General features: G+C 37.4%; 1 protein-coding gene across 1 annotated transcript in view; it reads left to right on the top strand.

Moving 5' to 3' along the window:
• LOC149805973 (fas-binding factor 1 homolog) overlaps positions 1–12,054 on the top strand; it is a 128,817-nt gene extending 116,763 nt beyond the window's left edge. Inside the window, exons 28-29 of the mRNA XM_089950770.1 lie at positions 6,188–6,345; positions 7,448–12,054. Coding sequence (XP_089806896.1) covers positions 6,188–6,345; positions 7,448–7,534 — 245 coding nt within the window. The 3' untranslated portion in view covers positions 7,535–12,054. The remainder of the gene's footprint in view (positions 1–6,187; positions 6,346–7,447) is intronic.
• The last annotated feature ends 1,745 nt before the right edge of the window (positions 12,055–13,799 follow it).

Below are 13,799 nucleotides of genomic sequence, written 5' to 3'. Positions count from 1 at the left end.
GCAGAATTCACCTCTACATGATTTATTGCACGGGGTTGTCGACCCAATCATCAACCATTTACAGTGATTCATTATACTATATTCTTTCATTTAAATACTTGTTTTAATTATATGGATGAGTTCGAGAGATTAGCAGCAATTAAGCCCCGGAAAAATATTAAGTTCAATTTCGATAGAGTCCTCAAGGACACACCAAAAGCGTTAATAAACGATAGAACCCTGTTGAGTAAAATACGCGATTGTATCGATGAATTCAAGCGTGATGGTGCATCTCATAGTTGGTCAACATTTCGAATTGATGGCGTTGTTGATGCTACCATGAACGACAACCGCGCAGCAACGATAATATCACAACTTGACGGTAAAAGGTATTTCTTCAGAGTAAAATTCATTGTCCGGGTGGAATCAGGTGATTGGATCATACGTGATAAATTTGAACCAGTTCTCAGCGAAAAGAAAACAGTCATTGTTAGCCGCGACTCCAAGCGGGGGTTGTTAACCGGAATTGACAGACCATACTATGAACGAGCGTATCCTGAAACAGCAGTTGTTTATGGAATATACCCGTTAAATAAGAAACCTGATATCGGAAAACTAGCGCCGATGAAACAGTCAACGGGGATAAATTGTGTAGCAGAACGAGTAACAGAGCATTTTACAAATGCGTGTCGAGGAAACAAGTTGACTGATTTACGACGTAGCAAAATCAACCGGTGGGAGGAGACAGTGCACGAGCGTGGAGCAACCATCAGCGACATAGCGAGATTAGAAACGTCGTTGAGATTTCCAATAACCGTTACAACGATAACCGGTGAAGTATTATACGAATCGAAGTACAAATCAAATGGATCCCCAATCAAAATTATTGATCATAACGAACACGCGTGGACGCCCGCGATCACAGTGTTTCCACGGGATAGAACGGTAAAGTATATCCCGGGGGAATTCCTGGAAGAGAACGGGTTTCTCGCGGAGAGGAAACTATTTGATGCTATCGCTTATTTGTGTAAAAACGACCCTGTATCAGTGTGGTTACTTCGCAGCGCTGATACCTTTGATCAGTTTGTAAGACCAAACGGCGAATTATATCGCACTGAAGCGTTTCACAACAGGATGAAAAAAACCGCCATGGAATTTGAAGAGCATGATGAACAACTGCTAACAAATTGTTTTACGATTCCATCGGTTGCGGCTCATGTTGCAGCGAGGAAAAATGCGTGGAGTCCAACTCGCAAGGAATTTCTACCGGATGTACAATCCAGTTGTTTGGAATACTATCACGGTGGACTATGGAACACTGAATACAACCGCGACGCTATGATCTCGGTTGATATGGTTGCCTGTTATCCAGCGAGTTTTCTCGGGTATGGATCCGCCGCTGAGTATTTCAAACGATTTGGACACCCCAGACATGAAATGACTCGTGTTGCTATTAATGGACCACTGCCTGATTTTGATTTAACCGGATTCGCTCGCATAGTATCATTTGAATTCGCGGCAGGACTTCATCGCTGTTGTTATATTTGGATCGGTAGACACATGGCTGAAAAGAAGTGGCTGCCAATAGCGCTGCTACGGTATATGATTGATTGTAGCATGCTAGTTTCGTTGATTGTCAGTGACGCGATTATATCATACCGGGCGGAGACTGAAGTCTGGTTACCAGAACCGGAGCGTCTAGATAGCATAATTGACGAATCCAGAAAACACATTGATGCCGACGAGGAATATATCATCGAATGGTCCAGGAGGATATTCAACCAACGAAACCATGAGGCAAAAGATCTCGGTAGAAGAATAATCGGTAAGTTCACACAAGGTGGAAAAAACCACGACTACAAACGATATTGCTCACGGCTGATTATAGATGACGCAGAATATGATTTCGTAATCAAGGACGCAGTGGCGAAAAATAGATACGTGAACTGCGAAACAGCTTTCTTGTCCAATGGAACAAGGTTGGGTACAGTTGTTACCTACAGCAATGGAGACAGCCCGGCATACCCGCATTTGAGGGCGTCTATGCTGGGTTACGCCGCTATCAATTTATTCTCGATGATAAATAGATTTCCTAACACCGCGGTTAGAGTAGCCGTTGATTCGTTTTATGTTGACGTAGCGTATAAGGAAAACGTAGCCGAGTTTACTAGTCCGGACGAGAGTTGGGGTACATGGAGAATTAAAAATGAAATACGACGCGATTATTCCCCGTCAGCAGATGTCACCGTTGAGAACAATTACCTACGCGGCGATAAATTATCGGAATGGTCTAATGCACCACAGTGTTCTGATCCAATTTGTAGACACAAGACGGTTTATTTAAGCGGCTGTGGCGGGTCAGGAAAGACGACTCGGGCAATTGAATTATTTCGAACGCGGGCAAGTATAATCGTGCTTACACCGACCCATAGACTAGCGCGAGAAATAAAACAACGAAATGTTGATGCCGTTACTTATCACAGCTTTTTTCGATACAGCGGCGGTGAGTGGACTCCTGATCGAATGGGTGAAAAATTTATTCCTGGGGTTATCATTTGGGATGAGATATGTACTGTTTCGTTAGATACTTTACGAATGTTTCTTGATTGGTTGCTGCTCGCGAATACAGCGGTAATCATGTGTGGCGACCATGGCCAACCACCACCATTTGTCGGCGAGGGTCCACATGATTGGTTAAAGAATTTTGTGGACTATTATGAAGAAACCGATACTGATTACCGAGCACTTGATGAACAACTGCGTGAGGTTAAAAAATTAATCAGATTACAGCCGGATAGAATTCAGTGTGAAATAATCCGCGAGGTGATTCCGGAAACGCCGTTAAATGAATTCTGGGAAACATGGAAACCAAACGATTTGATTGTAGCGAGTAGAAAGATAGTCAGGGACACACTTCAGCGGAGGTTGTTTACGTTGCATAAGGAAAAGTTTCCAACGCGTCCAGTGCCGTTATGTTATAGACCCGCGGATACACGGCGGCAGAACATTGAAGTTGAAATCCCGGCCCCGACACTGTCGGGGACAGAAAAACAAATTCTCGTGCTGAATGATATCGTGCTCGTTGATATCAGCGTCGTCGAGGACGCGCTACGTGCTGATAAATCCCCGTGGACGCTAGGATACGCAACAACAATACATTCCTCGCAGGGACTAACCATCACGGACACAATTGTTTGGATAGTTGATAATCGCATCGAATGGTCCAATCTAGTCTATCTTGCGGTGTCCCGAGTACGGAGAATAAATCAGCTTCGAAGAATTGTTGTTGACGAAGTCAGTGACGGAGTCACCGATGGAGTCACCGACGGAGTCACCATCGATGCAAGCGTCATTGATAGAAAACTCTCGGGTTACCGCCAACAGGATAAAAAAAAACAACGGCGTTTTGATATTGATGCCGAATTAATAATTGCGTTACGACAACAACAGAATAATCACTGCGCGAGTTGCAATTGTATAATGAGTTGGCGTTATTCGGATAAAGACGCTCGCCAATTTACCGTGGACAGGATCGATAACAGTCTCGGTCATGTCAAAAACAATGTGAGGTTGACCTGTCTTGAGTGCAATAGACGCAACGGCGCTAGTTAAGACCACGCGGGGGTAATTGAGTATCGTCAGGTATCACTTGTAGTTGCTCGCGTGTAAACCCCCGCTGAGGAGCAGTTGAATCCAGTCTATAGATCGGTGGTCTACCAGTTGATCGTGTTATCGTTGATATGTTATGTGTGGTAACACTCCAGATAGGATCAGTAGCTCTTTTTTTACCGCCTTCAAGCTCTCCTGGTTCATACAGATATCTAACAGTGACATCGCCGAGAATCGGCTTGGAAACGCTATCTTTTTTTGATCTTCCGGGTATATACTTTTCTTTAATCGCGTCGCTGGGCTTCATGTTGATTGCTCGGGTAATCTCGTTATTTAACGCGGCAATTACGCCTGGCAACCTTTTGACCCATTCACGAGATCGTTTTTCTTGGATGAATTCCTTCGCGTATTGATATCCAAATAACCGTTCAGCAACAGTCCGATTGAATCGTTCAACAATTGCCTGATCACGATGTAGCGCAGTATGACCTCGTCGTACCGCGACGCTATGATGTTTCAGCGTTGATAAAACAGCGCCGCGAAATTCACTACCAGGATCAACTTGTAATAGATTTGGCCAGCGCAGAGGACCTCTTCGATAAATCCGCGCAAACGCATCGGCCACTTCAGTTGCTGACTTTGTTTTTAACGGCTCCGCTTGTTTGTATCGACTCGCAACATCAACTACGGTTAGCGCATATTTGTAACCGTTGTCATGCGGCAGAAATAGTATATCAGCCTGATGAACTTCATTAGGTACGCTGACATCAAAGCGCGAGAAGTTGATTTGTTTAGGCGGTGGTAGATAAATTTGCCATATAGCCTGTTTGGATAACCAATTAGCCGCAGTGGCCCTCGTTACTTTTGCAGCGCTTGCAAGCTTACCAATTGCGGCCTTCCCCTTCCAGTATCCTCTCGGAGAATAATAGATGGATTCCATATTGTTATTATAAACGCTAGCGTTTTCAATTACCAGCGCGAGAAGCTCCGCTTCCAATCATTAATTTACCTTTCATAGCCGATTTTACCAACCATGAGGCCAATTTTTCTTTTGACGGATTTATCGGGAATAGCATTTAACGCGTGAATTAATTTTACGTCCGCGATATGACGCTGTTGCAGATCGCTACTTTTGTAGTAGGCAACATCATGAGCATGACACGCCTTATCGATAGCATTTATTGGGTACTCACCGGGTTTGGGTTGATTTTGATCATCGAGTCTGATATCTAATCGTGTTCCGGGGCCACAGTAGCTATATCCTGGGAGGTGCTTTTCTCCTGGATACTTTGCCCACGGGGTTCCGGGGAGTTTTGATAACTTGGCTGCAATATCACCTCCTCGCTTTTTTTTAAAACACCCCCGGGTCTAGCAGAAATAAATCTAAATTTCTTTCTACCGCATTGTGCACACTTGCCAGTAAGCGCCGATCTGTTATTTTTTGTTGTAACGGTTGTCATATCATTTGTGCCAGTACGCACTCTACACTTCACACAATATAGATCCATAATTTATGTATAGAGACATGAATATAATTGACTTTTCAGCGACTAAAACAAGAGAACCAGTTAAGCATGTTGCAGCGTTACCAAACTCGATCCGGATGATTATCATCGGACCATCTGGATCTGGCAAGACGCAATTGTTACTTAATTTAATAATGAGATGGATGAAGTGGGATAAGTTGTATTTAATCGCCCCTAGCGTAGATGATCAACGATGCTACGAGGTGTTGAAAGATTTCAACGAGAATGCATCAGCGATCGCTAAAAAAAATGTTTTTGAGTTTATTACAGATATCAATGATGCACCAGGTATCGATGATATTGATGGCGACGTCAACAATCTAGTCGTGTACGATGATGTTATGTTAGACAATCAAAAAAACCCAGCTAGGATATTTTCCAGAGGCAGGCATAAAAACACCGACGTGATATATGTCACTCAACGATACACTCAGATTCCAAAAGTAATCAGAGACAACTGTAATATTCTTGCTGTATTCAACGGCGTTGATACACACACGCTACGAAATATTTGGCAGACATGGTGCGGCGGTGACATGGACTTTAATGTTTTTCGAAACTTTTTTAGTCATGCTCAGTCGACCCCACATGGATTTGTAACGATAAATTTACATGATCCTCGGACACGATATCGTATCGGACTTGACCAAATATTCGGTTAAATTGTAAATAACCACTTAGCAGCAGGGGGGGCGATGACATCGACGCGGTCGTCGCTGTGCTTACCGGACGCTGACGACGCTGGGATCGGCGCGCAGAAGGTGTTAATTAAACCAAATGACGTCTGGACAATTGTCGATTTGGCCCCTCGACGATGACAACGACGACGACGTCGTTTTTTTTTTACCAGGCGCTGACGACACCGGATCCGCTGAGTGCAGAAAGTATTAATTAAGCCAAATGACGTTTGGACAAAATGTCGGATTCGCCCCCCCTGCTGCTGTTTGTGTTCTTACAACTACACAAGCCTGCTTGGTGAAATGATTAGCTGTTATGTCAACAAGGTGAGCAATATCAGGCCCAATTGGGTCTCTTGTTTGCTGGTATCTAGATCTTTTATTCTTTTCTGTCAGGTACCACACCAGGGCTGCTGATGCCAGCATACCAACCAACATATACCCCACATCTTTTTGATCCTGCTCTCCAGCTGTCAATTAACACTGTGGACAATGTAACAGAGTCCATCAAGAATGATCGATCTATACGCATGTTTAAAGTGGAGGCCATGAAGGTATTCAAGAATGGTTTCTTTCTGTCCTTTTTGAAGATTCTGCTTAGACCATGTGATACCACTATTTCATGATCACATTAAATGTTCACACATATTCATCAGAAAAAAATATGAAATTTAATGAATTATACTATGCACTTTAAACTGCTAATGTTTTCTTTTAAATATTATTATGTACATATATTTCCAAATTTTTTTCTTTCTTAAATGTCTTTTTTAAAATCCTCCTTGTGTATGCTTATATTATTGTGTAGGTGTTGTGTCACACAACTCTTTCTACACCATTATAAATACAAACTTGAAACTTAGGGAAATGATGGGTGATAGCTGTGATAAATGTGTTCACTTGTCTTAGAATATTGAAAAATCCTTCTTGCGGTTTTGGAGGGAATGGGAACAGAGTTGATTCTAGTATATGAAAAACTGAGAAAATCAATTAGAATACATTTCGTGACTACAGATTTCAAATTGTACTTGATTCGACAGATATGATTAACAGAATCGTAGTAATAAATACACAGAATGAAAATGAAAAGAATCAAAAGTATTTGCCAAAATTATATATTTACTTTAACTTTTGATTAATATGAATTAAACCTACTTACACCATCCATTCTGGGGATTACCTCCTTTCTAGAACAATCAATCTTTATCATACCACCTCGATTCCAGAATGATTGATCAGCCATTTATGATACCTGTCCAATAAAATATGACTGATTAACAAGTGCTATAACTAGGAAAAAAGTAAATAATTCATATAAAAATTGCTCCAATCATATTTTATTTTGCTCTTTATTACTGTTCAGTAAAAAAAAATCATAACTCCTGTGTGTACACTGATATATACACTGAGAACGTGTAATACTTGTGTATTTCAGTTTTTCAGTGTATTTAGGTGTTTATAGTAACCGCAGTCCAAGGTATTGATCTGGCCTAGTCTTATACTTAGCATCAACTTTTATACGGATGAAGTATGGAAAATTTGCCAGATTTGCTGATTTGACTTATACTCCGCATTGACTTATAGGCCGGCAAATACGGTATTGTTTTCTTTACACTCCACATTAAGATTTATATATTTTATTATGTGTATTTCCAGGACCAGCAGTTCCTAGAAGAACAGAGTTTGTTTCTGTATGCCCTGAGGCACATGCCTTATAACAAGTCACCACAATCCAGCAGTTGATCTCAGAATTGACCAGCAGGGATTTGGATTCTGTGGATTGTCAGCTACAATGTATCTGTCACAGTCAAAGAGCAGAAGTTCAGAATGACTGATTTAGTTGTAAATGATATTACAGACAGTTGAAACTATGACTAATCAGTTATTTATTTCTGTACTTCCTGACTGAAAACAAGCATTTCACTAAAGGCCTTTTCAGAGCAGTCTTTTGTATATTTTGATGGTTAATCAGATATTGTTGTTTTTTCTAGGATAATTATGTTCATTACCTATTTTAATTAACAGTAAGCATTACATACCTGATTAAAATCATTTATATGGTCTGTTTGCAGTGTAGCATTTAGGAATAGCTTGCCTTGATAGGATTATACTGTTTCCACCATGACAGTGACTCTCGTCCATGTTTGATGGATTGACAGTCCAAGGGATATTGGGGTTGCATTGCACATGCTATGATGTGGCCTTGTTGCTGCCACCTACTGGGACAAACTCTGCAACAGGATGTGAACATTTTTCTACCAGAATCCATGGGAAATCTTTGTGCACCCTAATCATTTCAAAGAATGAAATTATTCTAATTATGGATGTGGTCACTTATAGTAGGCATTATATTGGAAAATGCTAAAATTGAAGGGTTAGACAATTCATTTCCAAACTGGAGATATGGTTTTCTAAAAAAGTTAAGATGCTTGTATAAGCTCATGTTGAGTGCACTACAGACCAGTGTTGCCTTATCAGATTTTATTGTAATTTCTTTGTTTGTGTCAAATTACACACAGGAATATTTTTGTATGTATGTAAAGCAATGATCATATACTAATCTTGATCATAATGTCACTCCAGGTAACTGATTGATTTAAGTATAACAGTATTTCTTATTGTTTATATTGAAATTCTGCTTGTTTGGAACAAAAATGTTTCAAATGGTTCCTTATCAGCAGGTTATATACAATACAGCCAAACCTATCTTGAGAGCCCAGCCCTTTTGCAACCAAATATTTCTATCAAGACAGGTGGTCTTTCATTATGCATCATTTTAGGAGAATCAGTTTTCACAGTTAAAATTCATCTGGGACTCCAGATGTATTTTATTTTTTTATTCATAGATCTTGTTAATGTATTATATGTATTTATCTCAAAACAATTTTATATAACAATAAAGAAGTATACAAAAAACAGCTGCATTTACCCTCAAAGGCTCTTTCTTGTAGTTAAGACAAGAAAGTGAAATATAACCTGAGAAGTAATGGCTGCATAGCTAAAGGGTTATTAGATAGGGGAACTCTGAACTATCACCAGATCCGGTATGACATATAAAGATTTCAGCTCACAAAATATAAGCTATTTCCATGAGCCTGCCTTTAAAAGTAATGCCTCGACTCAAGCGAAGTCAGTTTGCTGGCATGCTCAGCCTACTTTCTCCAGCTTTTTTGTGTACCATGGTCACAGAAAGGAGAAAGCTAAATTTTGTTGTTGGACAGACAGTTATCCATGCGTCTTTCATGACAGCATAGCCTCAGCCCTGGCTGGGCATGACCTTGCAGTTTTGCTGAAATTACCTGGGAAACTTGAATGTAAGGTGATAGTCCAGTGCAGGACTCCACAAGGATTGCCCTATCATGTGTTGAAATGCATAATCTTCAGTTTTTAACTTTACAGTAGGAGAAGTTCATCCTTTCTGTAGAGCAGTCACCATGCTCCTACAGGGTGATATGGGTAGAGTTTGGATGATCAAGCAGTCACCATGCTCCTACAGGGTGATATGGGTAGAGTTTGGATGATCAAGCAGTCACCATGCTCCTACAGGGTGATATGGGTAGAGTTTGGATGATCAAGCAATTCCTCCTCCGCATACCTATTCACCTAATGTTAATGTGAATGGGTAATATATTTGATGTAGAAAGGAAACTGAATTAGTACATTACATTTCTCCAAAAATACTTACCCAGTAACATTACTAGAAATGCCTTCCACCAATCTCCGCAAACACGAACATCCTTTTACAGCTTTCACTCAAGATTGAACTTGTAAACTTCAAGGAAATGGGTGGCAAGCTACCGGGAATGATTGATGGTTAAACTGTAACAGTTACTACCTTTTGTCCATATTATAATTTTAAACAGACAAAAATACGTTTTATTCATCTTTCAAGGAAGGCTGGGTTTGGGAATAGCAGAGAATAATTTCCTAATGTTAATGTGATCAGTTAAGTATTTTGTGAGAAAATTTACTAAAATACTTCCTTCATCAGCAATCATCATATCTATTCTTCAGTGGTGACACTGGGAAAATGATAATATTTTCCTCATGGTTCATTTATTTGAATCAGAGATACACACACACACACACACACAATTTGGGTAATGTATTATATAGTATTGAAAACAACATTTTATAAGGAAAACCTGTTTATCCTAGTTTATACTTAAAGATTTAACATTGTGACTATTGAGATATTGTCAACTTTACAAGCACTTGTACACATAGTATTGTTATTGTAAAATATGTTTTTATATCCAGTAATCAAGTCAGTAAATCTGAAAATCTTAGAAAAGGTGTGAATGTTTTTGTTTTTGTTTGAAATTTAATGAATTCCTTTTATTATTACTTTCATACATTATGTCTAATGACTTTCTTTTTATGACCATTTTGGACTTAAAAGTTGGAAAAGATTAGAAATGAAAGTTGGTTGAATGTGTTTCAGTGAATTTGACCTTTACAATGATAAAAATAAATTGAATTTTTTTAAAATGAATAAACTGTTTTGCAGCATATTGTAAAAATGTATACTAATGTTTTTATGTCTACACTAGTGTATGTATGTACAAAACATTTTAATGTCAACACTAGTGTATGTATGTACAAAATATTTTAATGTCTACACTAGTGTATGTATGTGCGAAAAATTTAATGGACCACTCCAGTGGCTTTGTGGTTAGAGCATCCACTTTGGATGCAGGAGGTAGAGAGTTCAAACCCTGGCCATGTCATACCAAAGACTTCTGAAAATGGTACTAACAGCTGCCTTGCTAGGCACTTAGCATTAAGAGGTTAGTGTTAGGACTGGTAGGCCTGGTGTCAGGATAATGTGACTGGGTGGGACACGATGCTACATGTCTGTGGCATGATATCCCAGTGCTAGACATCACTATAAACTGTCTCACTGCATACATTTTAACAATATGACCGAATTTTTTGTTAAAGCTACATTAAAAATCCAAATCACACACAAACAGCATTTTAATGTCTACACTAGTGTCTGTATGTACAATACATTTTAATGTCTACACTAGTGTCTGTATGTACAAAACAGTATAGTGTATACACTACACTAGTGTACGTATGTACAAGACAGTTTAGTGTCTACACTAGTGTCTCTATGTATGTATAAAATATTTTAAATGTTAAAGCTGTTCACTGCCAAATAATAATAGCTTTGTATTTTTTATGTAATATTTGTCTGAATGGATGTTTTCATTCCACAGGCAAGTCATATGTCATTGGATTTGTGTTATAAGATGGACTGTTAAGGTAGAAAACTAATTTTATATTATCAATCAAGATTTATATAAATGTTTTAAAAAAAAATTTTTACTTCTCAGGCATATATCAAATTCACATTGATTGCATTATGTCTATACTTTGTTTGATTGTTTGGTCGTTATTTATGTTTGTATTGTAAAATGAAAGTAATTTTATCAGAAAGTTAAAATACATTATTGTTTGTTGACATAAAATCAAGAGTATGAAAATTTCTCAGTGATGCAAAATCTTATCTCAGAATGATGAAATTGAGGGAAGTGTAGATTTTGTTCAATTTGTCAGTGAAGGAAATTAATTTCATGCTTTGAAATGTTTTTATTCTGCATCCATCGTCTTTTGTAAAATATGTGTTAGTGTATGTATATAGTATTTACATGGCAAACTGCTCTTCATTTGTAAAGACCTTACACATCATTGTGATCCCATAAATGCTTTTGGGTCTAAAATTATATAAAAAAAATTGCTATAGGCCTTATAAATAAATCAGCAGAAAAAAAAGTTATAAGGTAAATAGAAAGGTGTGTGCAGATGATGTGCAAGAAATGACATTCCATATGCTGGACAACTCCAATTCACCGATGGGCAAGTAAACTTTAATATTACTAACCCAATTAAGGGTGTTTGAGACCATCTTCCCCATATAATCCCTGCAAGGATGATTGATCAGTATTGGAATGGTTGTCTTTACTTAAATATGTGTGGTCTAATAGAAGACAGTATTATATTGCATCACTTAAATTATAGATACAACAAAATACATTTATTATCTCTTTTTGACATTAGCATATCAGTGACTCCAATACAGATATTTTACGTAAGTAGCATTTGTGTGTGGGTGTGTGGAAGAGCCTTTTGTCTGGTAAATTATAAAGCGATCTGTGATATATATTTAAAAATACAATGAACTTTACTTATTACAGTACTTCAAACAGTATATTGATTATTGTAAGAAATGCATATGGCTGGTCACATTCAGTCTCTGAAGTATATATATATATATATATATATATATATATATATATATATATATATATATATATATATATATATATATATATATATAACCTATATATATCACCTTTACAGTATTTGGACACAACACCATTTCAATGATAGACCTTTACTGGGGTAAATATGAAGTTTTATGTATCAGTAAATTTCATCTTGACTGACACAAGGTGGAGATCAATATGATAAGCTTAGTGGTTCATAAAATTTAGCATTAGCCTCAGTAGAGGTTTATAATTATGTTATGACATAATAGATTGTGAAATAATGCAATTTAAATTGTCAAGAATAGCAGAGCAGCCATTAGAGACATGTTACCACAAATTTAATTTTATGATGCCTTATACAGCTTGGTGATTTCTTGACCATGCAAGCATGATGGTTTATCACATGACACCAGATTAATAAAGAATCATTTCTGTCAGGAATAATATAATAATAGGCTATCACCTTGTTACAATGACATTTCATTTGGATGCAACATTGTTGCAATGACTTTTAGATACAGCACTGTTGCAATGACATTTGAATGTACTAACATGACAAGTAGCTTTTGGAACCAGAATTACACTTATGTACTTAATTATATGTTTATATATTTATATTAGATAGATATTTGCTGTATCAGTATTGTTTGTCTTTATTCTCTTGTCTGTTATTATTGTATATCTGGCAAAACATTGCATTTAAAAAATATTTCCTTTGTTTGGTGCCTATCAATATCTCATTTCTGAATTGATAAATTTCCCAGTCTTCATCAGTAAAATTTTACAAGACTTTGCTTACATGTTTTACAGGGAAAATTAATACATGTTGTAGCCAAGGACCAATTAAATTCATGGCAGAAATGAAGTAACCGATATTTTAAAAAAAGAAAATATTCAATTTTTAAATAAATGGAGATGAAGATACTGAAAATATTTTGAATACAAATGAGAAAAATTGTTTTCATGTGGAACTTAAGATTTATTTGTGGATCAGAATATCTCAGGTCTCATGGCATCTTCATGCAGACCTCTGACTTTATTTTATTACCAGTTAAATATTTCATTCCTTTGTACTTGTGTGTCGTGGGATTTTGCATTTGCTGGAAATGAAAATAAATACATAAGGTGCACATATTTTTCTTAGTGTTCTTGCATCAAAGTTGTTACGACTGTGGTCTTAAACTAAGTAACAGAAAAGAACAAAAACCAACATGTTTTGTAAAATTCAAGAAATAATTTATTTCCCTGGAATACAAAGTGAACATTTACAAAGAACTTACAGTAATGTGAATTAAATCCCAAATAGACCTAAACGATTTATCACAAGTCCAAAAGTATAAATTTCCTACTTAATTCCAGTGGTATTCCAAATAGTGTGGATGAAACAATACACCTGTGCAGCATATCAATACAATTAATGTTACACAGCCCACAATATGATATATTATCAATACACATATGAATTTAATGGTCTTTCCATCTTTAGAAGGTCAGTCAGTGGTAGATGGTGCCCTTTTGTGATTTACTGGTTGTATTTCCAGCATGCAGATTACAGACAGACATATTTATATGCAATTCTCATCCATGACAAGATAACAAAAATACTTTCAAACTACTTGTTGTGATTTGTATTCAGTATTCTAGGCCATTTAAGTCTGCTCCATTTAATCAGATGCATGAATCACTTTTACCCCTGGACAGATCTATTTTTATCAAACAAATATCTTTAC

This window comes from Sinohyriopsis cumingii, chromosome 2 (assembly GCF_028554795.1).
Source record: "Sinohyriopsis cumingii isolate HCF-2022 chromosome 2, ASM2855479v2, whole genome shotgun sequence".
NCBI lineage: Eukaryota > Metazoa > Mollusca > Bivalvia > Unionida > Unionidae > Sinohyriopsis > Sinohyriopsis cumingii.
This window is presented reverse-complemented; position numbering and strand designations above follow the sequence as displayed.